The 26877-nt window shown below is 39.0% G+C and overlaps 1 protein-coding gene across 3 annotated transcripts in view; it reads right to left on the reverse strand.

Moving 5' to 3' along the window:
• Positions 1-15434: 15434 nt before the first annotated feature.
• Positions 15435-26877, reverse strand: part of FER (FER tyrosine kinase) — a 156441-nt gene continuing 144998 nt past the window's right edge. For all 3 annotated transcript variants that reach the window (XM_069002588.1, XM_069002589.1, XM_069002593.1), the window contains 3 exons: positions 23725-23879; positions 19896-20018; positions 15435-16221 (listed from right to left, as the gene is read on the reverse strand). In XM_069002588.1, the coding sequence (XP_068858689.1) occupies positions 16079-16221; positions 19896-20018; positions 23725-23879 (421 nt within the window). In that variant the 3' untranslated portion in view covers positions 15435-16078. The remainder of the gene's footprint in view (positions 16222-19895; positions 20019-23724; positions 23880-26877) is intronic.

The raw sequence follows: 26877 nt of genomic DNA on the forward strand, positions 1-26877 counted from the left end.
TACTTACCCTATCAGTCCTTTTTCTTTATAGCTGTGTTTGTACCCAAGCTGCCTGGCTATAGCTTGCTTTATTTACCTATAAAAATAAAATTGTATTTTAAAACTATCTGAACCTTAGAAAGTTGGTGGTTCTTTTTGCTCCTCAGAATTTGCATAGATGGGTAAATAAACAGCCATAGGCATGTAAAGAGTTCTTGTTCAAAACAACTAAAAGCCTTAAGTATCTCAAATATCTGAAAATTTAACATCTTTTCAGCTTTTTTTTTTTTTTTTTTGGTGTGAGTGATAACATTTACATAATCAGAGAAGAATCTGGTGACTACAAAGTCTTTTGTTCATGACATCAACTGCTGTCAGAGAGAATGATGAAAGAGCAGCTTTTTAAGATTTTACTGAGAAGGTAAGACTGGTGTTCCTTTTCAGGTCCTGCATTATGCTTCTTACTAGCTTGTACTGGTTTCCCCCCGAATAAGAATTAAGGACCAGTGCCATTAATCCAGAATTCTTGCTAAAGAGAGGAGTAGGAACCATACAGGAAAATACATTGTTCAGAAGGACTAGCTTGTCCCTGTATTGAATATTTCTGTCCTTTCTTCTGAGGACTTGATTTCCTCTCTCCAGCTCGTGAAGTCCCAGATTTTCCGGAGAGCCATTCCCGTTGGCAGTCCTGCCACAGCCAAGTCTCTGTGACATGACCTGATCCAAATGGCACACAACATGTCAATCTCCTGTCATTTTTCCACTTGGCATGCTGCAGTGTGCTGACTATTCTCAAAAACTACAGCAAAAGAAGAAGACTTTGAAATGTGTTTTCTGACACACGGATTGGTCTCCCTTGGGAAAACAATCTTGCTGTCAAAAGGGAGGTTGCAGATAACTTGGCTTGCTGCATGTGGAGTGTCAGTGCCACTTAGGTACCATGCCTTCCTCAGTCCTAGATTATGGAGCATTTCTCCAGAGGCTCAGCAGAAAACACAGAAAGAGATGGCTCACTCCTAATGGGGTTGTGGTAGTATTTTTGAGGCAAAGCGAGCTTCCCATATGAAGAAAAATTTTCAAGGTTTAGCAACAGATTGGTTCTTGTCTACAGCTCCTTTTAAAAATTTATTTTAAGACTAATTACTTAGTAGTCACGTAATGAACTTGTTTAGAAATTAAAAAAAAAAGTGCTTAGTGACATTTTTGTGAATTCTTGACGTTAAAAAATTGGTAGTTGATCTGAGAACAAAAGAAAATCATAACTGAGTACTCAAGAAGCAGAATGCAGAAGTGAAGGGGCTACCTGGCTGCTCTCAGCACAACAAGGCAAATAAAATCCAAGCATTGCTCTGGATGTGCAGAACTGAGCTATGGCCTTCTGAGAAGAGCAGCTGCCAAACCCATGTTTGGATCCCTGCTCCTTGTCTTCATGCCTAGAACAGCAAGAGGAAGAGGAGGGATGCTCAGAGCTAAAAAGCAGGTCTTTTTATCCATGCCTGGCCTGGCCACCTGGGATGGCTGCCAGCTGGAGGGCAGCGTTGCAGCAAAAGTCATTGCCAGTTTGGGAGCTGCCACTAGAACAGCTGCTGTGCCTGCTTGGGACTGCAGCTGTTGGTGCGTCAGTAGCACAAAGCTCTGTTTCCCAGCACAGCCTTGCCAGCTTTTGGCAACAGCCAGGAGCCCTAATCACACTCCTGGATGGTTGCTCAAATGTTGGGAGACCACACAATTGCGTATTATTCTATACAGTGTTTCCATCTATGGCTTTAGTGTTGGAAAGAGAACTTAGGTGCCAAGGTCTCTGCATGGTCTTCTTTGGCTTATGCAAAGATATAATGCATCAGATCTTGACTGAGTTTATTGTATCCCATATAGTGGAAAGAGGGGAATCACCATATGAACAGTGATACAATAGGACCATTGGATGCTGCAATTAATTTTGCATCTCTCTAGTATCAGAAGCTTGAAGTGTCCAAAAAAGTAGTTGTGTGTTAAAACCTGTGCAGAGAGAATTATTGGTGTTTTGCTCAAGTCATTAAAAAGTGCAGGGACAGAGAAGGCCCACAGCAATGTCACAGGGCCTGGTGCTGTGTGCTGAATTCCTGCAGCACACACGGAGCATGAAGCCTAGCATTATTTCTACATGCTCCCACAGGTGTACTTTTTCTCCTGGCTTCTGCTGTTGCTGAATATAGTCTGCACAGACTCCATCACTCTTGCCACAACTCTCGCTTAAAACACACCAATATGATCAGAAAAAAACCCAACCCACAGACGTCTTGGAGCCAGCTCTTAGCAGTGACGACAGTCTCGTTCCCTTCTTGCTGTCTTACAAGAATGTCTGGTAATAAGAAATCAAAATGTAAATGCCAGTGAAATCTCACCAGGCACACCTAGGAACCTTAGGAAAGGCTTGATGTTGAAAGGACAACATTTCCTAGGGGCTGGAGTAGGGCAGGTGAAGTCAGATTTATTCAGAGACTGTCTTTTCAGGAAAAAAATGTACATCTAAGTATGAACGTGCCCCTGTAAAGGTGGTGGGTGCTCTGTTTCTTACTTTCCACATTCTGTTGCTTTCCTTCCTGCTTGCTTTCTGTGCTTTGTGAGGAGCAGCAGGTCTGTCATGCCTACCCATTTGAGGCATTACTGTAGCCTATCTGACCTCAAAAGACCTGTCACGGTGCAGCTTTTGCTGGAGGCTATATAATGGATGGGTTATTCTCAATGGGAATATGAGAGTCACAAATCATTTCCACACAGAGACCCAAGAAATCACATTATAGACTTAAAGGCCAGTGGAAAGTCAACAAAATGCCTTGGGCCTGAGCAAACTTTTGTCCTGGATCACAGAGATCACTAAGTTTGAGGGAAATATATGTGGAATTGGAAATTGTTTTTCTGCTTCTGCAATGAAATATTTTTGTTCAATATAAAAATAAATACTTGCCATTTAGCTAAGCTTATCAATTTGTAGGGCCAGCCAAAGATAATATTCAAGGCTGGAGCCTCAGGCTTATTGATGGTTGTCTGTGGTGAACAATCCACAGGGTCTGGGCAGACTGACATTTATGAGCTGCTGACCTGGGTGCCTGCCCATGGCCCATGTCTGGGAGCCTCCTCCCAGCACATGCTGTCTCTGGTAGTTGGCCATGGCTACCACACAAAAAAGTTGGGTACACTAAGCAACAGCCAGGCTTTAGTTTATCTTTCAACAAGTGAAACGAACAAGACTTGGTCATATCAGTTCTAAGAGGAAAGCCAATCTCCTTAATGCAGAGTATATGCAGTTCATTATTCATTTTGGTGAAATGCAGAGTGCACCTTGCTGTGCAGGCCAGCTGCTCATTTTTAACATTGATTATGCATTCTCTAAAGCCATCTCTAGGGAACAGCTAAATTGCATCCATTGCCACCAAAGTCTTTGATATCCCTGTGGCTGAAGAATATTATAATAACAAGGAATAAAGGAAAGATAGGCTATGTGCTGATTTTTGATGTTTGTCAGAATTTGCTTGCCTCAAAAAGTTTCAGGAGAATGTATTTCTGGCATATAAGATGCCCTTAACCTCACAGCACCCCAAGATGTCTTGGAAATTGAAGGCTGCTTTTATTGTAAAAGAAGGAAAGAATTTATCTGCTTTAAAAATTTTCCCCCATAATAATCAGGTGCTTGGTTCAAATAATAGCATATTGACTCTTCAATTCTGTTGCTTTAATCTGACTTCACCATCAGATCTGTGAAGAGTAAAACAGAGAGGAAGGAGCATTGGTGATGATAACACAGTATGAAAATATCTAGAAGTCTAGTAGTCACTCTATATATCAAATAGCTGGGTATAAAACTGCCTGAACTTCGACTTTTCTGAAATTTTCTGGCACAATTTTTTCCCTGAAACTTTTCCTTAATGAACTGCTCACCCTTCCTTCAATAAAGACTCCCTTATACCAATTTAGGTGAACATCAGAATGTAAAGCAGATACAAGTGGATCATGAAGAAACTGCAAAAAAATTAAAAGGCTGCATGGGTTTTCCCATTTCCTAGTTTTAAATTCACTTAAACCTTGTACTTCACAGTGATTTTGTAATTAGAGGAGTTATAGCTATAAACCTAATAATCCCTGAGTGACAGACTGTGGCATATGTTGTTTATGCTTTTCAAAGTCATCTACAGTCTCTGGCTTTCAGGAACTGCTTTAGGTGATATTTTCAGCTCAGAGGAGAGAGGGGCAGGCCTGTGGAAGGATGCAGGATGCTGGAGCTGCCAAGGTCCAAGACAGCTGTTGGCACAGACACTGGTTTTGAAGGGGCAGATTGAGCCCTTTGTGGGGAAGGTCTGCTGCCACCTCCATGCTTAGCCAAGCGTCTCCCACGCATTTCTGGATTAAGCACGACTGTGAGCCCCAAAATGGATCTTTCCCCAATTCAGTAGCCAGAGCTGGAACTGGGTCTGCAGGGAGGCAATTTACTTTGTTCCAAGGCCTTCCCCTGCAGCCCTAAAAGCCAAGGTGACAGCTGCTGGGCAACGGCTTTTCTCCCTACTCCTCCCTGTTGTGAAAATACAGGCTTCATGGGGCTGGAGGAGGTACTCCAGTGACTGATGTAAACACCTACAGGGTGCTTACACTGCTTATATTTTTTATCCCTCCACCCCTGCCTGAGGAACAGCCGTGACCACCTGCTTCCTTCAACTGGCACATCTGCAGCTCTTTCACAAGGGACAGTTTCAGATTCGTGGGGGCCGAGTGAGGAAGTGTGACTGCTGCTCTGAGCTGCACCCTAAGGAGATGCATGAGCACTCCCTCATACCTAAAATTTCTCTGTGCGCTCTCTTGTGCTGGTTTTGGCTGGCATGGAGATAATTTTCTTCACAGTAGCCATGTTTTGCATTTGTGGTGAAAACAGTATTGATAACACAAAGATGTTTTTGTTACTGCTGAGCAGGGCTGGCACTGAGCCAAGAGCTTTCCTGCCTCTCACACCACTCCAGCAGAGATCAGACAGGGAGAGCACAAGGACTTGGTAGGGTTTTTTTCATTGTTTTCCTGCTCAAATATTGTTGCTGTATAGAAGAAGAAGAAAAAAAAGCATCCTAAGCTTGACAGAGCTTGACAAACCCCCTGGGCCCAGTCCACCTGAAGTCTGGGGAAAGACAGAAAGTCAAGGTATCTCTGTAAATCAGATGCACACCACAAAATTGACTCCTGTTCAGGCCCAGACTTGAGAGACCCAACCCTCTGGGTCCAAGACTGTGAGTGAAATAGAGCTGTCTCGCTCTATCAGATTTGAAGGTTCTCTAATTATATTTCACTAGGTCTAGGCCATTGCATTCTTTTCATTTCAGACTTGGGGCAATAGAGTAGTGGATTCTTCAATGCACAGGACTGCAGGTTTAGTTGAGGACCCTTCAGGGTAAGGGCTTAGTATGTGTTTGTCTGAATTTATAGGGGCTGTGACTTCCATGTCTTAATATTAACAGGATGGGCTTTCATGGGCAGCTACTGGCTGCAGACTAAATTTCAGCAACTAGATTATCCTACTAACCCTTCTATGTACCTTCTCTGAAGTGAACTGCACTTGGCAGTACAAGCTTTTAAGATAGTAGAAAAATATTTCAATATACTCCAGGTGTTGCTAATGCAATCTCATTTTTCTTTCAGCTGTCAGAGAACTAATCCATCCTGAGTTGGAAATGTCTCTTGAAGATGCATGCTTCTTTCCATTACAGTGTGGTCAAATGCCAGCCTGTTCCTTTGAGGATTCTTTTGAAGATTCTAAGCTAGCTAGTAGCTTGATTTTACTCTTCCCCGACTTCTTTTTGCAGCAGATTAGGTCATTGAAAGCTATGGGAACTTAGGTATTAGAAAAATAGAGCAGTGTCTCATTATTCTGTATTCTCAAGACAGAGCTATTTCTTCAGTCCTGATGCATTTCTGCACACTGTTTAGCAGCAGTGCTTTTAGTGTAGCAGACCTGTGAGGAATGGAGGGTGATGGAGGAGGAGATGAATACTGAAGAAATTGCATCAAAGAAGAGCTCCGTGTATTGCAGTTAGTGGTGTGTGCATGTCATTGACTTGTGCATTTTCTGTGGTTATCTGTATCATGTCCTTAGAGGTGTAAAGTGTACAGCTGTAATCCAGACCATATCAGTGATGTCACTGCCTTTTTTTGCATTTTTTTATGGTTGGAACATGAGTTCAAGGAGGACTGAACAGTAGCTGCAGAGTGTGATGGAGACAGTCCTTCAAACTGTTTTCATATCAGATTCTGGCACTGGTGAAAGTTCATACTCAGTGATGTGTAATGTCCCTTGTGCTCCACACCAAGCAAGTGTGTCTTCTTGCAGATTTCCTCAGACCTACTTGGTTTTAGGTGGTGGACCTACCAAAAATCTTAAATATGGGAATACTTGGCTTTTGAGCCCTCTATGGTCCTTGGCCAAGTTAAGCTTCTAGAGTGTGGAGCTGTTGGAAACACAGGGACCCAGGAGAACATTTATGGAAATCAGCAGACCCAGTGTGCCTCCAAATGGAATATGTTGAAAAAGAAAAAACTCACTCCCCAGAACAACTCTCCCCCTCCCTGCTTTTCCACAAATTTCCCACATCATCAGGCTGAAGGCAGGCACATACTCCTCTGCTTGGAGTCCTCAGATGTGAGCCTCTTCTGTGTCTCTGAGCAAGATTAGTCTCTCCCTCATTTAACAAAAATATTTCTGCCAAACATCAAGAGAAGATTTGTACCCAGGTATCAAAAAATCTTTGCATGCACAGTATTTGGATCTAAAAGGGCGGGAGGCATGTCTGCCATTTGCAGAGAGAAAGAACAAATCCAGCTTTGACATGCAAATGCTGGCTGTCTAGAAAAAAGCCCCAAACAAGCACTGCTATCCAGATTCAAAACTTCTGTGCCCAAATGTCTTCTGTGTGTAGTTTTGCCAGCTGTACAGTGCCTGCAAGGTTAGGGCTCACAAGTCAGCAAGGCATAAAAAGTCCCAAGTGATGAACTCAAGCTGAAATACGAAGTGAAGTGTTAGGTCACCTGGGAATTAGGGAATATCTAACTTGGAGCATTTTGTTACTGCAGGCCATGAAGTTTGATAGGGTAAGATGTGCCTGCATGACTAAACTGGGCATCTCAAGAATATGGAAATGCTGTGATCTGCCATTTAAAGGCAGTGCACCAGTGTCCTTTGGGATCTTGTGAGAAGTCTTAATCAACTAAATCCTTTCAACAGCAAATCTTTTTAACTGTACTTCTGAACTGCAGAAAATGTAGGACTGTACAAAGGCCCTGATCTCCTTCAAGGTTCCTTTCAGTAGCCTCATTCCTACTTCACTGCTGTGACACTTCAAAGGAGGAAATCTGATGACCCTGTGCTGCTCAGTGTTGGGCAGTCGCAGGTTTTCAAACAACATATTTCTATTATTTGGAGGCCAGGCATCACTGAGCGGAACAGATTTAGCTGCAGTAACCTTTTCTAAAATTATCCTGCTAATAAATTAGTCTCAGCAGAATTGTACCAGACCTGTGTGCAATCCCACGCTGTGCTGTCTTCTGTTCCAACACACACTGGGGAAATTCAGGGGACAAGCTTTGGACTTACACCTCATCCATTCATGATTATTGGGAGATGGTGGGGGAAAACGCCACAAAGAGTTTGTAAAAGGGAACAACTGTATTCTGTTAGGAAAAAATCGACACAGGTACCTCAGTGCCACTTAGGAACCTGAGCTGTAAATTGCTTTCTTTGCTATAAACTCCTTCTTCAGTCAGGCACCAAGTCTTGCAAATCACAGTGCTGTGCCAGTGTGCAGAGTGCTTAACAACACCATGTAAGGTGCAGGTACCCAAAACCCTGTCTTTCTACCTGGTTTTGGGCCTTCAAACAAGGTGCATCTGCAGGGAGTGCTAGGTAGTGGAAGAAGTTCTTCAAATAGAGGTAATTCATACTTTATGTTACCCACAAGATCTCAGAATGTTAGTTTATATTTTTTAAGGCATAATAATGTTCTCATAACAAAGTTCTCAGCCTGTTTCACATCTCCTTTCCCTTCTGTCCAAGGTTACTCCTTGCTTCAATATCTTCTGACATGCAAACTATAAACAAAAGTAATGCAAATCTGGGAGGATCATACAGATATTATCGCCAGAAATATCCAAAAGAATCAAATAAAATTGGGGATCCCCCTGCTGTGTGAAATAGAGAATTATGGATTTTTTCTATTCCTATGTACTAGAGTTGGTCTTCCACTTGATTACAGAAGCAAATGAGAAAAACAACTTGCAAATATCAAATAAAATGAGACAGCTTGATACAAATATTTTACATTTATTGGAAGAGTACAGTAAAAAGGGGACTGCAGACTCATTAGTGGTAACTGGTCCAAAGGAGAAGACACAGGACTGTTTAAAAAAGGTCTGCAGTTTATGAGAATACTGAAAATCTGTTATATAACAGCCCAGGAAAATAAAAAGTTAGCTTGAGTTCTAAAGTGTAACTTTAAAGTATATAAAAAATTGGCAAATAAATAAAGTTAAAATGCAGATCTATTTAAAATTATAAACGACCAACAAGTGGCAACTGTATAACATACTTATCATTTTCAGACTTGATTAAAAGCCAGATAAACTCACAAATGTTGTTTCTTTTCTTTTTTATTTTATTTTACATGTATACTTAGGGAAGAAGCACCCATTTCCAGTGTTATGTATTATCGATCTGTTTCACAAATATATTATTTTTAAACAACAAAGAGCATAAAAGGTGCTTTACCTGATATTAGACTTGCTGGTGCATATTTTGGCACAAAATTGAGAATTGAGTAGATACCTAAAGACATCTGCAAATGGTATCTGTGCCCACTCAAGGCAGCTGGTGTCAAGTCTTGCTTCTGATGGCAGGTCAGTGATGCGAATTTCCCACCTTCCCCAACACCCCTGCTCCGTCTCCAGCTGCCAACAGTTACACATAGCAAAAGCAACACATGAAGTTTTAAAAACTGCAGTCCTACAACCCCAGCCCAAATTTCATCCCCAAAAGTCACTTGAACACATATGTAACTATTCAGTTTTTTAACAGAAGGTACAAGGCAGGTGTTTAAATGTTGGCTTTCATGCCCCAATATTTCTCTGTAGGAGTCTGCCTGCCTTTTGTGTCCTGTGTGATGAGCCTATATCACGGGGTTTTCCCTATCATGTTTTCAGCATTTTAGTGAAAATTAGGTGGGAAGCTTGGTGGAAAAACAAGTCAGCTTGTGATTTATGTGTAATGGTACAATTAACCATGGAAACAGACATGTTAAGCTGTATCAATTGAGACCCAGTGCAAGATCAGTTCCCTGTACACGACAATAATGCATATCTTCTGGAATTGGAGGTCTCAGCACTTCATAGTGGGGGGGGTGTATAATTACCACTATAAGTAAATGTTGCATGACACAGTGAATTCAAATTTTTGAAAGCAAAATGATGAGAACTAACACTATCTGAAAAGGTCTGTTAAGAAGAAGGAAGTTCACAACAAGGCTTAGGTGGAATTAAGTCACTGCTGTTGATTTTGAAGACACTGTTCTAATTTGGCCTGATAGCAAAATGTCAAGGAGCGTATTTAGCTTTATAATTCACCCTGTGTGGAGCAGGATGTTCTGCACTGTACACTAGGCAGTCAAGAATGTGGGTTCTCTGATGTATTTTATGATGTGGACAACTCATAATATAGCTAGGATCTGCAACTTCATTAAAAATGTGATTTGAACAATGTGCTTCACCTTGATTCTCAGTTACTTCTGTTTTCATACAAACACATTGCCCTAGGTGTAACATCACCACAGTATTTCTGAGTTGAACAAAAGCAGGAGTGTATTTGGACTTTTCTGTCACCAGAATAACCTTTTTTGGTAAGTGACAGGGCGCCATCTGTGGTACATGAAGCCTTCAGAATTAGGAAGTATTTGGGAGATGCAACAGTACAGATTATTACAGCAGAGCTCAGCTGGAAGTGCAAGCTTACTGCAACCCTCTTTAGAGAGCAGAAAGATTCTTTGAGAATTGAGGCAACAGCTCAGAGTTAAGTCATTAACATATCAGTAATCCAAGAATTTTGTATTGCTACTTGCATTAACAATTATGGAATTCTTCATATGTTGAGAAAGACTGAGCTGACTGAAAAGAGTACTGTGCATCTTTTTTTTAGTAATGGAAAGTTCTGGCTCATACTTTCAACATCTGTAGTGTAGAAGGAATCACTGATCTGATTTTTCTTTTAAAAAGCCTAATTGCCTTATAGTGATGAAAAGTTTCAATGGCTGGCTTGCCTACTGTATTAAAACTAAGTACTTATCTACAAACATTTTTATTTCTAAAACTAGATGATGGTTCCAAATAGTAGCAATTCAGGATTTTTTCCAAGCATTCTCTGCTCAATGTGAATCCTAGGTTATCATACTGGTTCAGAGGATGTATTTATCTATAAACACAAAACCAATTAACTCAAGTTGTATTTACAAAGCATTCCATTCTGGGAGATAGAGGAAGAAAGAATCTAGTTCATGGCTCTTCTATGTTTTCAATTTATGACCTCAGTCAACTCTATTTGAGGGTTTTATTTATCCATTTTTTGTAAGTATGCCTAACAGTTTTTCATTTGGAGAAGGCATATGGATCTGAGCTCTCTAAATGAACTACCCTCCCATAACTACAATCTCAAACAGCTGCAAAACAACAATGCTTGCAGCTAGTGACCTGATTAGTCTTTTATCTCACAAACCACCCCCCCCCAACTAAACCATCTGAAAATTCTAATTTAATTCCTGCCTAGATGATGCCTGAGAAAATGGTGCTCTGAAACCATAATATAGCCAATAATATACAAGTGCCTGAAAAAGAAACAACTCTTGAGTTAACATCCAAGTTCTATACCTGGACATATATTCCAGTTGAAATTTTGTATCAAAGAGAAGGGGACATAATAGTAACTAAGGGTTGTTGGTGGAGGTAGCATTCCCTGGGAGAGAACAGTAAACACATCTTTCTGTTTTATAGAGTAGTTGTAAGGCTGAAATACAGAAATTGCTTTTGCTTATTTGACAGAGAAGCAAAATCAAGTTGGATTCTAGGGTTAAAGCTGTGAAAATTTAAAGTCAGGAGCTTCCAGCTCCTATTCCATTTGGTACTTATTATAATGAACACAATGACTCTGCTAAGTGAATGTGAAAATACACAAAAATGTTGGAGCTACCAGGCAGATCCTGCTGGACTTTTCAATGACAGAACCTTCCCTTCTTTGATCTAAAAGTAAAGTCAGGTATTAATAACATACTAATAGGCAATTCTGCAATGCATATAGGAGCTGGAAATCACAATTCAGTACCACTTTGAGGACAGAAATGGTAGCAGTACTTGACTGTTCATAATGTGGCAACTGAAAGGATTCTTCCATTTCAACTTGGAGCTTTCCAACTTTAAACTTTGTTCATTTATAATGGGAAGCTACCCCAGGGAAGAGCTACTCTTAAAAAATCTTGATAGGCTTCTCAGTTTGATTCACTTTCCTAGTAAGTTGTTACTAATGATTAAGGACTGCTTTTTTGTTTGTTTTGTTTTTCAGTAAATCTGCAGAAGGAAACTGGAAGAAAGCATTTTTAATTGAGCTGATATTTCAAATTTACCAGATCTCTTAAAAACTCATGGTTGTTTGGAACTTCAGGAATACTGGACTTGCCCTTTACCTTCTAATTACTAATTGAAGTAATTGCTGGAAGTGAAGGACTGCATGAAAACCATTCTAAGAAGAAAAAAATGCATAACTTGGCTGGTAGCAGGGGTATTGTTCCTTGACCTGCCTAGGAAGAATGCTTCCAACAGTATCTGAAGACCTTTTGTGCTTTAGGGGGAAAAAAAATTAATTGGTAAACTCTTCCTTGAATTGCAAACTACTTAATGCTTAGCCATAAAAATGTTACAAATCCAAGTGCACTGGCATAACAAATATTTCTACTGCCTACAAACAGGGCAGCTGTTACAGAAAGTGGACTCTTTCAGCTTCTTCCCCTTTATTTAATGTTTATAATGAGTTACTGTTTGTGACAATCAATTATTTTCAGAACTGTTGCATTTGAATACCATGTTTGATGACATTATTTACACACTAGGTTAGGTCTTAAAATATTGCACTCTCTGAAGTCTGTGAGTAGCACTGACATTTCGAGGATATGACAGCAAGAATACTGGAAACAGGGCCAGTATTTAATCACTGTTAATATTTGTGCAGCAGCACATCTGGGAAAATTGGAGGGGAGACATTTTTAAATACTTCTGAGACTTGGTTACTCCATAACCTTGGGAAAATGTGGGGTTTTCTTCTTTTTTTTTTTAATTATCTTTACAATGGCTGCAAAAAGGGTAACAAAATAGTTACAAAGAGGTAAAAAATGGGTAACTTCATAGTCAGTTTTAATGATGTGCTTGTAGGATTAAAGTAAGCCTAACAGGTGGTCAAAGACATGGATGAAAAAGTACTTAAGTATGAGTAATCTAATATTTCCTTAACCTGTTTTGTCTTTCCTGTCAGTAAAAATGGGCTTTACCAGCTGCAGTTCTTACTGATGGCCTTCTGGTGATGCACTCCTCAATAACAATTTCCAGAAAAGTTTTGGGCAACTCTGCAAAAAGGCATATTGTTGTTAAGAAGAAATGCAGTTTTACTGTAGTTGATAAATGAGAAGCTAATTCACTGTTTTCACAGAAACTAAAGAAAATGCACATTTCAAAGATAATGCCTTAGTGGGATGCTAACTCTACAACACCACCCTTTGCTGAAGCAAGGTTTGTTTTCAGATAAGATACTTTTCACTATTTTACATTCCATAAAATAAAGAAGCTTAGGAAACCTTATGATTTCACTGATGACTGGACTTGGAAGCTAGTATGTGCTTATTTTCTACTAAAAACAAACTAAGGATGCACTTCTTGCTGTCAAAGCAATTTTCTTAAAATAATGAATGCAATTCCTAGGAAAAACATGAAAATAAGAGATAATCTGTTGAATTCCCTCTCATGTTACAAGCTGAGGATAACAGTATTCAGAGTTTCCTATGTTTAACAGTGTAAAATAATTCAGGATTCCCTCAGGGTGCCAGTGTAACAACCTAACCTGAAATCTGTACTTGCAAAAGAGACCTAATTTTAACTTCTTTGTTAAGTTCTCTATGGCAAACATGGTACATCAGCCAAATGGCCAGGATCTGGCTAACCTGATAAGATTAACCTGACAAGATTAAGTCATCAAAAGCCATGCAGAGAAGATACTGCAGCTTTGCTTCTTGAGTGCCATGTCTTTCTTTCAAATTTCATGGTATGGCAGGCTTGGTTGTGAATGCTCCTGTGAGAAGCCTACAGTATCTATAGGTATGGATTCCACTTCCTAAATTGAATAGTTTCAGCAGTTGCAAGTCAGACATGATGAACAAGTTCTGCCACAAACTGTTAAACTAATGACATGAAAAGTGTAAATAATTTAAAAGACATGTACCTGTGTTGACATTTATTCCATACCTATAAAGCCATTCTGGTATTCTCCCAAAGTATTACTAGTTTTGAACTGAACTGATGCCTACATCAGGAACAGTAACAGATTTTACGAAAGCTGTTGAAATCCCCTGTTTTAAAAAGACTTTAAATAGAAGTGTGGTACATATTTGTGGAGGTTAACTATTTCAGAAAAAAATGTTAGTACTGTTTTTATCCTTCTGCAAGAGTCTGGATGGTGCTTGGTTAATCTATGACAAATAAAACAGTATTTTATTTTATCAGAATAAAGCAGTATTTCTTTGCTGTCAAGAGGGCATATGGCAATGAAATCGTCCACCTCTCTAACAGAAGAATATTAACTCTCCAAAAAAGCTATGAATGCTGACACTGTTATCCTTACTTGCAGACTTTAGGGATGCATACATAAGGAAACGCAGTTGGATGAATCTTGGATTTTCCCAAATGACTGTGAAACATTCCTTAAATCTTAGTACACTTGCACTTGCATTAGCATACTAGCAAATTAAGGCACAGACTCTGTGTGCTACTTAGAAGCATACAAACTAACAAGAATGTTTCCTATTGCTCTTGAAAAATATCTCTGGGCTGCTTGAAGTACAGAACTAAGTAAATATATCCAGTACACTTATAATGAAGTTTTCATTTATGCCACCAAGTTTTCCAAGCACTACACTTTCATGGGTGTGTATATATGTGTATATATATGCTTCCTTATCTCCAAGAAAAAAATCACTTAACAAAATGCAAGAAGCACTCACCATTCCTTATACCTGGATATTGACAGTACCACCCCAAATACAGGTGATGTGCCCCCACACAACCATTCACTGTTGTAGCTGGACACTAATTCCTATGTAACAGACAAATTCTTCTAGTCTACACTTATTTTGGTCACACATAGCCCTAAACCACCACTCAGCACTACGGCAAATATACTTTAGAGAGCAAAAGATGTTGTGGACAATAGAAAAGCCACTCTAACAGAAATAAAAATGTAATGTAGCCACTGACTTCACTACATCTCAATCCCACTGTAACACTAAAATATAAGGCTAATTAACATTCCAGATGCTGTGTTACTTACAATCCCTGTTTCTTACCTGCATTAGCAGCAACTGGTATCCCTTGATCTGAACATTTTAGTAAATTGCTAGAAATATTTTAAGCACCTTAATGCTGGAACTCAGACAGGGATACTGTAACTTGTTCCTATTTCTATGTAGAGCCCTAGAAAACAATTCCAGCTGCAAAGAGGACCCAGAGTCAAAGTAACAAATGGTGCATTTCCTCCTGCCCCTATCTAGTAAGTTTTTATTCTTTCTGGCTTTTTTTTTTTTAATATATATTTATATGTATATATATACAAACACAAGGTTTATATTCTTGGTACATTTAAACCTTGTTTATCCCCAGTCTTTTGATATTTGATTGCAATTATCTAAGAAAAATAGGTTAGTATTTCTACTCTGCTGTTCCCTGTCAGAGGCTTTAAACATACTTCTTTCCTTTTGGTTGTTTGAACAACTTCCTCATGCCACACAGAAGTAGTATTTTCCTTTGGACACTATGCATGGAATGTTCTTTTGTTCAGAATAAATTTTTGCATGCTCCAGCTGCATTCTGAGAATTTTTACCAATTCAGGAAAAAACAGGATCAGAAGTAAATATAGCAATACATCCTTTAGCTCCTCTAAGATCAATGTTATTTGTTATCTGCTGCAATCATTAATAAACCTTTTTTTCTTGGCCTACTACTTTTAGGGTATTCTTTGGAAGGCAGATAGTTTGCAGTATTTATCAGCATGTGCAGTCAAGACTTTATATTGGTCTTTTTTTCTAAAATAAACATAGGTCACTGTAAAAGAAATTATTACTGAATTCTGCAGGCATGAAAAAAGGCATGATTTAAGTAGATCACATAAAAATCAGAAGTATTTCTATTGCATGGTAATAAATGCACAAGTAATTCAGCTACAAAAAAAAAATCTGGATTTTTCCATTCAGTAAGCATGTTTGCATCCAGAATCTAACTGACTTTCATGCTTAAAACAAAGTATCACCTAAATATATCAGTTGAAGAAAGAATTAAAAAAAACCCCAAACTTCTAGTTGAAATACTTGTCAAAACAGTCTTCAGTTTTAAGGTCAACATGTATGACAATCCCCACATTAAATTAATATGTTGACATAAAGGACAGGGATAGCAGAGTGAGAGCACAGCTTAAAGTAGAATACCTCTGAAAAATGTTCACTAGCAGTTATTTGCTGTAAAACAGATAGAAGCCACAGTCCCTTAAATTTATAGTATGTGCTTTCCTATGTACATGTAACCTAAATTACAGTACTACTGTGACTGGATATATAGCATTTCGCAGTATATATCTTTAATGCAGGTGTAGACACCATTCAAGATGGTACACCACTTAATTTCAAAGTAATCCTAGAAGAATATTGCAAATAATGCTGTATAAATGCATAGTGTTTGAGGGAAAAAATTACTTCACTGGAAAATAAAGTCCCAGACATTGAGTTTGGCACTTCTTCATCACTATGTCACTTTCTTTTTGATTGAAGACAGCTCTTTCTGAATCTCACTGAATTTTGGCCGGTTTTCTGGTTTGTAGTCCCAGCATCTCTGCATTATTTTATGTATTTCTTCTGGACATTTTTGTGGTGCAGACATTCGGTAGCCTGGTACACAGAAAAAGTAGGGAAAACTTTTAGTACTGAAAACTTATGTATATTGACAAATCTAAAAAGATCAGAGTTAAAGACCATTTCATTAAAAAAGACCTTCAAGGCAATGTGAGGAACATCTTCAATACATAACCTATAGATGAGAGATAATTATGAAACTAATTAAAGCTCTGGTACCAGTGATATTTAAGTTGGGGATGCTAAATGGTCAGTTTGCTCCTCATCCCTAATAGCAGCAACATGCACAGATTTGTTTCCTGTATCTTAGGAAGTTGCTACCCTCTGGTTTTCAGTTGTTTCCTTTCCTCGCTGCAGTAAGAAAATTGATAACAAAAATTAAGATGGGAGTAAATTTCTTTGTTCTTTTTGAAGATGTACCAATTTTTCTTCTCACGTTTCTTCCCTTTTTTGTCTCCTTAAAGAAGTCCCTCCCCGTCTGCACTTCAGTAATTTTTCCTTCCTCTGTTTTCTTAACTTTTGTATCTTTCCATCTTATCTCAACTCTCTTTCTCTTCTGTTTTGCTTAGATAGGCAGTGACTTCCACACCTCTTTGCTGCCATCAGGCAAAGGAGTTCTCTGACTTGGCAGTGAGAAGGAAAATGGACAATCAGTTAAGTAAATTAGCAGCTAATCATTCAAAAGTCACAGGTAAGTGGATATTCAGGCATGTCATCAATACCCTGGACCACAGAGGTGTACTCACAGCAATGAAGACAATTTCCCAACAAGTAGGAAGTTGGGAAAAATGCCAGAAGGATTCTATGTATGAACAAGGAGCTCCTGGACAAAATCAAGCACAAAATCAGGGAATGGGAGGAATACAGAAACTCTGTCTCAGCCTCCAGGGATGAAGCTAAGAAAGACAAAGCCCAGATGGGATTGAATCTGGTCAGGGGTATCAAAGACAACGAGCAGGGCTTCTCTAGGTACACAGGGGACAAAAGGAAGGCTCAAAAAAATGTGTGCCCACTGCTGAATCAGGCACTGAGCAACTCAGCAACACAGGAAATGGAGAAGGCTGAGACACTGAATGTTTTCTCCATCTCAGCCTCTACTAGCAAGACCAGCCTTCAGGAATCCCAGGCTCCAGGGATCAGTGGGAAAGGCTGGAATGAGGAAGATGTACCCTTGGTGGAAGAGGACCTGATCAGAGAATACTCAAGCACACTGGACTTATTTAAGTTCATGGGCCCTGATGCACCCGTGAGTACTGAGAGAACAGCCTGATGTCACTGCCACACGATTCCCAATAATCTTTCATACATCATTGTGACTACTGAGAGAAGTACCTGAGGACAGGAGTAAAGCAAATGTCACTCCTATCTTCAAGTCAGAGCACCCAGGGCTGGTCAACATCACCTTGATCCCAGAAGGTGATGGAGCAGCTGATGCTGGAAACAATTTCCAGGCACCTGAAGGACAAGAAAGTCATCAGGAATAAGCATGTAGAAAGTCAGCATGGATTCACTAAGAGCAAGTCATGCTTGACCAATATGAGAAACTTCTTCAGTGAGATGAGTGGCCTGGTATATGAGGGGATTTCACTATGAAATCCTCACAAAGACACCTTTGAATTATGGGATAGATGACCAGACAGGGAGGTGGATTGAAAACTGGCTGAACAGTGAGCCCTGAAGGGAGGTGATGAGTGGTACAAAGTCTGAGTGGAGCTCCAGGGTCAGTAGTGAGTCCAATTCTGTGTCACATCATCATTAACGCTCCGGATCATGGGGCAGCTGCGCTCCCAGTGAGGTTGCTGGTGACACCGAGCTGTGAGGAGGGGCTGATACACCAGAGGGTCGTGGTGCCGTCCAGAGGGACCCGGACAGGCTGGAGAAAGGGGCTGACACGGACCTCAAGCAGTTCAGCATGGGAAGAGCCAAGTCCTGCAGCCAGGGAGGAACAACCCCAGGCACCAGCACGGGCTGGGAATGCACAGCTGGGAAGCAGCTTGTCAGGAAAGGTCCTGGGGCTCCTGGTGAGCACCAAGGGTTGAACATGCATCAGCAATGAGCTCTTCCAGCAAAGAATGCTAATGGCAGATTGGGCTGCACTAGAAAGAATGTTGCAGCAGTTTGAGGGAGATCATCTGCCTCCTCTGTTCAGTACTGGTTGAGGCACATCTGGAGTGTTGGGTCCAGTTCTGGGCTCCCCAGTACAAGACAGACAAAGGCACAATGGAGACAGTCTCACGAAGGGTCACCAAGATGATGGAGACACTGAGCATCTCTCCTATGAGGAAATGCTGAGTGAGCTGAAGCAGCTCATCCTGGAGAGGAGAAAGCTCAGGGGGATCTCAGCAATGTATATAAACACCTGCAGGGAGGGTGCAAAGAGGACGGGGTCCAGGCTCTTCCCATGCCCAGTGGCAGGACACAAGGGTGATGAGCACCCACTGAAACATGGGAAATTCCTCCTGAGCATCAGGAAACACCTTTTCCTTGCAAGGATGACTGAGCACAGGTTGCCCAGAGAGGTGGTGGCATCTTCATTCATTGAGATAAGCAAAAGCCGTCTGGGTGTGATCCTACTTGAGCTGGGTGGTTGGATCAGATGACATTCAGAGCTCCCTGCACACCTCAGCCATTCTTTGACTCTGTGATTCCATGAATTGTCTACCACATGTAGCTCTGAGCAAATGACAGGCAGTGCACAGTGATGTGCATTGGCACACAGGACTCTACAGCTAAATGCAGCTCTGTGACTCCAGACCCACTGCACAGGTCTCTGTATCTCTCTTTCTAAAGAATAGCGCAGTGACACTGACCTCTTAAAACAGGTAAATCTGAGAAATAATTTTGCTTTCTTTACATTGCATTCATCTGCTCTAGGAACAGGATGAATGCATGTAACTTCAAACAAGAATGGCTTGGGCTCTAGGATTTGATTTGGCCTTTAAGGATAAACTTTTATATCACCTAGAGTGCTTTTAAAACTATAACAAAAACTGACAATGCGTGTAAGTCAGCAAACCAGGGCTTTTTTGTTTGCTTGTTGTTTGTTTTGTTGTAAATAATTTACAAGTTTTTAGAAGAACCAGTTTATAAATTATACAGTAGTACTATGTAGGGAAGGAACAGTTCTGAAATGCCACTAAAGACGATGAAAATAAATCAAAAGTCCTGGAATCCTGCTTACAGTTATTTGATATTTTAAGTAAAAGCCTTTCAATTATTTTGTAAAAGAGAAATGCAGCTTGTAATGCTCACCTAGCTTACCATTCTCCACTATAATTGCTAAATCCTTCTATGAAATGATTTAATAAAGAAGATGGAGTGATACAGATTTTTTTTCTGGCAGTTTAGAATATTTATACCTGCATTAGCATAATCTTAAATAATTCATTCTGTTCAAGCTTCTCCTTTGCACAGCAGTAAATCTCTCCTTTCCATCTCACCTGTTAGTTCTGCAACACTGAAAGTCAGCATGCTGTCTTCCAACCTTTAAGTTAACGGTCAGTGTATTCCTTTTTTTTTTCAAAAGGCCTAAATACCACCCTCCCACCCTCCTAAATACCATCCTCCCACAGAGCTAGACTCAGCCATTTAGAAAACCTTGTATTATTTTTGCTAAAGTTACTACAAAGCTCGTATGTTATTTCTTTGCTATTTTATACTGTATCCTTACAATTTATCCAGCATTTCTTTCGCACCCTATGAATAATTACCTTTCTCAACTTGCTCTCGTGCTTGTTGGTTGGTCATTCCAGGGTATGGGCATACTCCTAAACTAAAGGTCTCCCACAAAAGGATTCCAAAGCTCCATACATCACTCTCAGATGTGTATCTCCCTAAGAAAAGGAAAGCAAACCCTCAGCTTAACATTAAAAAAAAATTGTTATTTCAGATAATTACGGCCAAAGATTTCCTGTAAAGGTGAAAGTGTTACATAGGCAAGCTTCAGGCAAAACAAAGATGCAGTTTCTAATACATTCTACAGACTTCACAGTCTGCAGTATTTCAAAGACTGAACAAATCATATTAAAGCCAATACCTTGGAACAACAGAAGCTAACCTTAGGTGTTACTATTATACACAGACCATACCACATCAGTCATGCAAGTTAAGAATTTCTTTCCTTCTTAACATACCAAAATTTTTCTCTTTCAATATAAAAGGACAAAAAAATGTCAGGACTTCCCCTCTCATTTATAAGCACTCTCAATTTAAAATATTCTTTAAAAAAATTACCTTTCCCAGTTCTCTATTTTAGCATGGCAGTGTTTATTCTGAGAGGAGCTACCACCAACACTGTTTGTAAATGTGAAGCAGGCCTGGTTCTCATGCTTTGAGAAACTGATCTCTGAAAATCAAAGTATGGCTGGACCCTGAAGAACTGATGCACCCAATCAGTTTAAGAAAAAAAAAGGTTCCATTGCCTCCAACTATGCTTCAGAGATAGCAAAATAGATAATTGATAAATAATTTAATTCTAAGCCTCTTTGTGTAATGATAGCTTTCTATTACAGGAAAAGGAGTCATTTTGGAGGAGATATTTCTATTGTCCCTGATGGATTCACATCAGAAAGTTAAGACTCCTAGCCTTTTGCAGCAAAATCAGTGAAAATGTTACCTTAAAAATCCCATTTCAACATTACTTTCAATGTTTCTCATGACCGTTCTTCTTTGTTCCATACTATTACTTTGTATTTATGTGTCTTTATTCTTTAAAAACATCACTTGTGAATGTATTGTTTATCTCTAATCATCAAACAAACCAAACTAAGCCACTTCTGACTAAGAAAAAAAGGAAAATACATGTAAATTATAGTGACAGTTGATGACAGTGACAACTGTTCTGACGTCAGAAAATTCAGTTTACTCTTAGACTAAATATCACTTCCAGCTGTGCTGTGTTAGCTTGCATGCCTCATAGTTGGCAATTATGGATATTCACGATGCTCTTTGGAGTAAGATTAGTTTTCTTGTCTGTGTATCAACTCCCCACAGTTTGGCATCCAGTAATTTAACACTTTTCACTGAAAGCATTCAGCAGGTACCAGATAGGTGATTAGCTGTTTGTTTTAGAGAAAGTACAGTTCTGTACAGTTAATTATATTTTCTGCTATTATATTATCTGAGGGGAGAAAAAAAAGATCTGTTTAGAAAAAAACCCCAAGTCCTCCCCACATTACTATTAACATCACAAGTAACTCACAATATTGTAGTGATAAAATACGTGTACTAGACGTGTTTTAATTTTGAAAGATTGGGAAGTAAAAATACCCTAAACTTCTCCTAATATGTGCTGGTTTTGGTGGGATGGAATTAATTTTATTCAGTGTCAGGTACAGGGATGTGTTTTGGATTTGTTCTGAATACAGAGTTGATAATACAAAGATGTTTTTATTGTTGCTGAACAGGGATTGCGCAGAGCCCAGGCCTTTCCGACTTTTCACACTGCCATGCTGGTGAGGACACTGGGGCTGCCTGGGAGGCTGGGAGGGGACACAGCTGGGACAGGTGACCCTAAACTGGCCAAAGGGATATTCCAGACCTTGTGACATCAGGCTCAGTGTATCAAGTGTGGGGGAAGAAGGAGGAAAGGGGGAACATTTGGAGTGATGGGATTTGTCCTTCCAAGTCACCACAATGGTATGGAATGGCACTGAACAGCACCCACAGAACCAAAGGTTCCACTGCTCAAAACTGCCAGTGCCATCTGAATTTTGCTTACGACTTCTGACACAATGCCCTAACCACTCCACTTGCTTTCATCTGGTTTATAGCCTTCACAACTTGTGTTTTTTCTTAATTTGTTATACACAGTGACTTCAGCAGAGACTAAACCAGAACTTCATTGTAGCTCCTTAAGCACATTAGAACTCATGTAATGGCCAAATGATCCTATTCTTCATTTTCCTCCAACCTTTGAATCTTGATATTAAAGACTGACAGGACTAGTGGTTACCAGCTAGTTTTGAAATACTGCACGTTTAGTTTTATTTCATTTTGATATCTTACATACCTCCAGTCTTACCCACACAAATCAATGCAATTCTTACAACCTTATTATTAGAATGGAAAACAATAAAACATAATCCAGTTAGTCTGACTCATCTCTTTCAAGGGAGTGGAAAAAATATCCTTCAAAAATACACAGAAACCTTTTATAACATTTTGAAAGTTGAGTATTAAGACTGCTGAACATATTAACAGATGTTTGAGAGAGCTTATTTCTCAGACACTACAGAAAATGACTTATAGCTGCTTCAATATGCATGTGCTTTAGGAAACACAAAATAAGTAGATGTTAATCAACAATCCCCTCTTCTCCTGTACTGTGCAGAAAAAAAAGACTCAGCAGAACAAAGGGAAGGTGTTGTCACAAGAGCCTGTTTCTTGCTAAATATAGCCAACTGGACCACATACAGTTATAAGGATAGGTTTTCATAATATATCAAAACCACTGTATGCATTTCCAAAATAACGAAAATAAAAACCCGAAACACCTTTTACAGTGGATCAAACACCCAAAAGGGCAAAGCTGTGAATGCTGGCAACACTAACATCTCTTAGAATAATTGGTAATACAAGATCAATTACTGTAACTAAATTTACTGTCAGCCTTTTAAAGGGAAGATCTGCTTTACTGTGTCATGTCATTAGCTGCTGCGAAAGTGCTAATGAGAGGAAGCTTTCTGCTATCAATCATAACTCACAAACTTATGATTTCCAATGCATGATTTCCAAAAAAAGGCTTTAAGAGATGGCAGAAATATTTATAGACACTTCAAATGAAGAATTTAAAAATATTTTATTCTATGTACTCAACTAAAGAACTGGTTGAGAGAAGTACATTCAAAACATGCCATCATCTATTAAATGTGCAGCTCCCTCACAGCCCACTTTACCTAGAAGAACTTATTTTTCTAGTTTCATATAAGCAAAAAAGGCTAAGTACAGCAGCTTCTGTTTCTATTCCGGAACTATTATTCATGTAGTGTGGACCACCTCCCTCAGTGATATAATGACTTTTTATCCCCAATACAACAGCCTAGTGATACACAAAAATGCAGGTAAAAGAAAAAAGAAAATAAAAACTGCAGTTAAAAAAAACACAAAAAACCCCAGTGACTATATTTTTCACCAATGCAAGGAGTTATCTAACACAGTGTTCTAGTACATTAACATTTTCTACTGTTTTCAATGAGAGGCCATAAATATGCAGAACTTGCTATTCATTTTGCTAACGATCATAATTTAGATGACTGACGAGGCTGTCTACAAGAATGAGTCAGCAACAGAACCAAAGCGCTCTGCTATTCCTGCAAAATAGCAATTCTGATGTTGCTGCCTTATTCTTTTTCAAAGGCAAAACTGTGTTTTTTACATAAATCAGACTGAAATATTAAAATTATTTTAAACATAATTATTTTGAACAGGGGAAAAGGAATATTGTATGTATATACACTCGAATATTGTGGCTCTGAGGCTTTACACTGTACTTTGGATTTTTTTTTTTTTTAAATCAAGAAAATCCAGTTATGTCCTTACCATAGTTCAGAGCTTCAGGAGCAGTCCACTTGATAGGAATCTGCTTTAGGCCTGATGATGAGTACACACCATCGTCCTCTTGCCGGGACATCCCAAAATCGCTTATTTTCAAAATGTTGCTTTCACCTACCAAGCAGTTCCTTGCAGCCAGGTCTCTAATTAAAAAAAGAAATAAACACCCACTTTTTTATAGGTTTGAAAGTACTTGGAAGTCATTTAAACTGACTGAGCCCCTCAGCCAAGCTGGTGGTGCTTCTCAGAGGCTTATTTACAAAAGGGTAAAAAACACTTCACAGCAGTTGTCGGGAAACAGAAGTGAGGGAAGGGGAAGAAAAGTCAGAAATAATCCTATGAAAAAGTTAGGGGAGGAGATGCTGGAGATGCTCCAAGATTCCCCTGCAGTCCACAGAGAGGAGCCACAGTAGAGCAGGGGAGGAGTGTGAGGTGGAAGAAGCACAGAGGAGCTGTGATGGACTGACCAGAATCTCCATTCCCACTCACACCTCAGAGGAGAGGTGAAGGATTCCAGAGTGAAGGAGTGCCTCAGAAGAAGGGAAAGGGAAAAGGTATTTCAGTTTTATTTCTCACCATCCAACTCTATTTTAATTTGCAATACATTACATTCATGTTAAAAACAAATTCAGTCTGTTTTGCTATGATGGCAATTGGTAGGTGATTTCCTTGTCTTTATCTTGACCTGCAAGTTCTTCTGTCTTATTTACCTCCCTGTCCTGTTGAGAGGGGGAGTGAGAAAGTATCTGCATGGGTGTCTGGCAGCCAGGCAAAGTTAACTCATCACAACTGCCCTCAGTGGTCACAGAAATAAACCACAGATTAATGAATCAGATCCTATGTAAAATGAAACAGAATTTGAAGAAATGTCCTGAAAAGCGTTCAGGATGTGTTTCAGTGAGAAACCTGAGAAATGGCTTCATCTTCTCTCTGCCTGTTAGAGTTTCTATTAAAAGTTCAAAGTTACTCAGCACAGAAAAGGAATTTTGTTTCAGTGATGGATGAGAAGCTCAGAAAGTCAACTCCGTCCCTTCATCTCAAACTTCTTTTTCTTTTTTAGATTAGGAGACATCATGCAGTAACACTTGACAGAAGACCTACTGTGGCTTCTCTACATGCTAATAATATATTATAAACATACTATACGTATATTAAATGTCAGTGTTCTACAGCTTATTAAAATACAACATAATAAAATACATAGTATTATTCCCATCATTATAAAATAGAAGAAATTTTTAAAGGGGGAGATATGTTAAGCAAGGGGATTAATTCTATACCATTAGGAGCATCATGAGCAAAATATTTTTAAACTAAACTTGCTGTGTTTTTGTTTAGCTTAAATAGCTAATATGCCCACAAATGGCTTGCCTTACATGAATATTCCAGAAAAACTACATTAACTTTGATGTTTTGAATTGGAGCTGTAGCATAGTTTTGAAGTGAATCCCCTGAGCACTTAATGCACATTCATTGGTTTTTGAAGAATGAATTTGGTGCATGCAAACTACATTGCTCTTGGAAGAAACTAACTTAGAATTCTGCCCATGATTTGCACAAAATTTATTTCTACAGCTACAGAATTTTGTTTCAATGGAATTTTTTTCTACAGCGAATGCAGAAAGAAAGGTCTGAACCAGTGGCAAACAGTTTCTAACATTACCTGTGGTAGGGACATTAATGACAAAGGACTGAACTATATTTAACCCAAAGTAAAAGTCTTGAGCTGTATTTAAGGTTGCTGAAGCTCATACATCCACTTTGATCAGCTCATCCATATTGATATTGGGCTATGTTATTCGATATGTAGACAGAGCCTAGGTATCACCCTAAATATTTCAACTCGATTTAAGAATTTTAACATATTTGACTCACACAACTTTTCTGCCACTAAGAACATTTATAGTTCTAGAGCTTGAGTGATATAAATGAAGTTATTCTTGTGGTTTGAGAAGACGAACCACTAAAAAACAAATCTGAACTCACAGGCACCAGCTGAAGATGTGCATGAATGCATAAAATAGCTCAGTCTGCACTGTTATGTAGTTTGATGTTAGCATGTGGTATTGTTATATACAGCTATATTGGTTAAAGCAAGTGAGCTGCAAAACAAAATCAAATTTTTATTGCTTATACTCAAGTGTGCAATAAGTATCACCACAGAACCTCAAGAATTTATGGCTTAGGTTCCAATCATACTTCAGTAATTAGTTTTTTTATTGTCTTACTCAATATAGGCTAGATTTTGCAACTGATACACATAAGGAGTGGAAAAAGTAATGAGGTTGTACCTCAAAGAAAATTTACAGTTAACTGAAATCACAGGCATCTCCCTACCTGAAGTCTGACCTAGTATTTAAAAATCTTGAGTCAGTTTAAAAAAACCTATATACTGAGCTGCCTCAGGTTTATTCCTCATGCATAAGTCTGATTATTAGGGGAAGCAGATTGTAAATAATATGCACAGTATGGTGCTTATAAAGAAAGACTACACTCAGTTTGCATAATTTTTGTCAGTTTTGTATTTATGACTTTTCTTTTTCATTCAGAATCATCTAGAGAAAAAGGTTTTCATCCCTACTGAAAATTGACTAAAACACTTCCAGGAAAATCAACTGGTATTTGTGGAAGTTGGTAAAGATTGTGACACTCTGTTCAGGATATATGTAAATTAACACTACAAAGAGCAAATAAAATGTTGGCACATAAAGAGTCTCACTGTATTAATACCTTTTTCTGTTTTTAGCTAAAACTCTCCCATTTTTGATGCCATAAGACTGTATTACTTTCAATACATCATTTGTGTCAATAAAGTCTTGTGAGCACTTCATATATTTACTCCGGACACAAATTTGCCTTTTTCCATCTTCATGTATATTATAGGCGCTTTCCCACACTTATTTAGAAAACACTTTAGATGTGATATTTTCATTCCTCAGGCATACAAGCGTCCCAAAATTAGATTATCTTGTTAATATTTCTACTGTCAGTTTACATGTTTCATATCCTCAGTGATTTGTTGCTTAATTTTACAGATGATTTTTATACATATTTGCATGCTTAAAAGCATTTTTAAAAACAGTTACACTGAAACCTATGGGTACCTCAACTTTTCGGATTTTTTTTACTATTATTCTGAGG

This window comes from Aphelocoma coerulescens (genome assembly GCF_041296385.1).
Source record: "Aphelocoma coerulescens isolate FSJ_1873_10779 chromosome Z unlocalized genomic scaffold, UR_Acoe_1.0 ChrZ_unloc_scaf_1, whole genome shotgun sequence".
NCBI classification, from domain to species: Eukaryota; Metazoa; Chordata; class Aves; order Passeriformes; family Corvidae; genus Aphelocoma; species Aphelocoma coerulescens.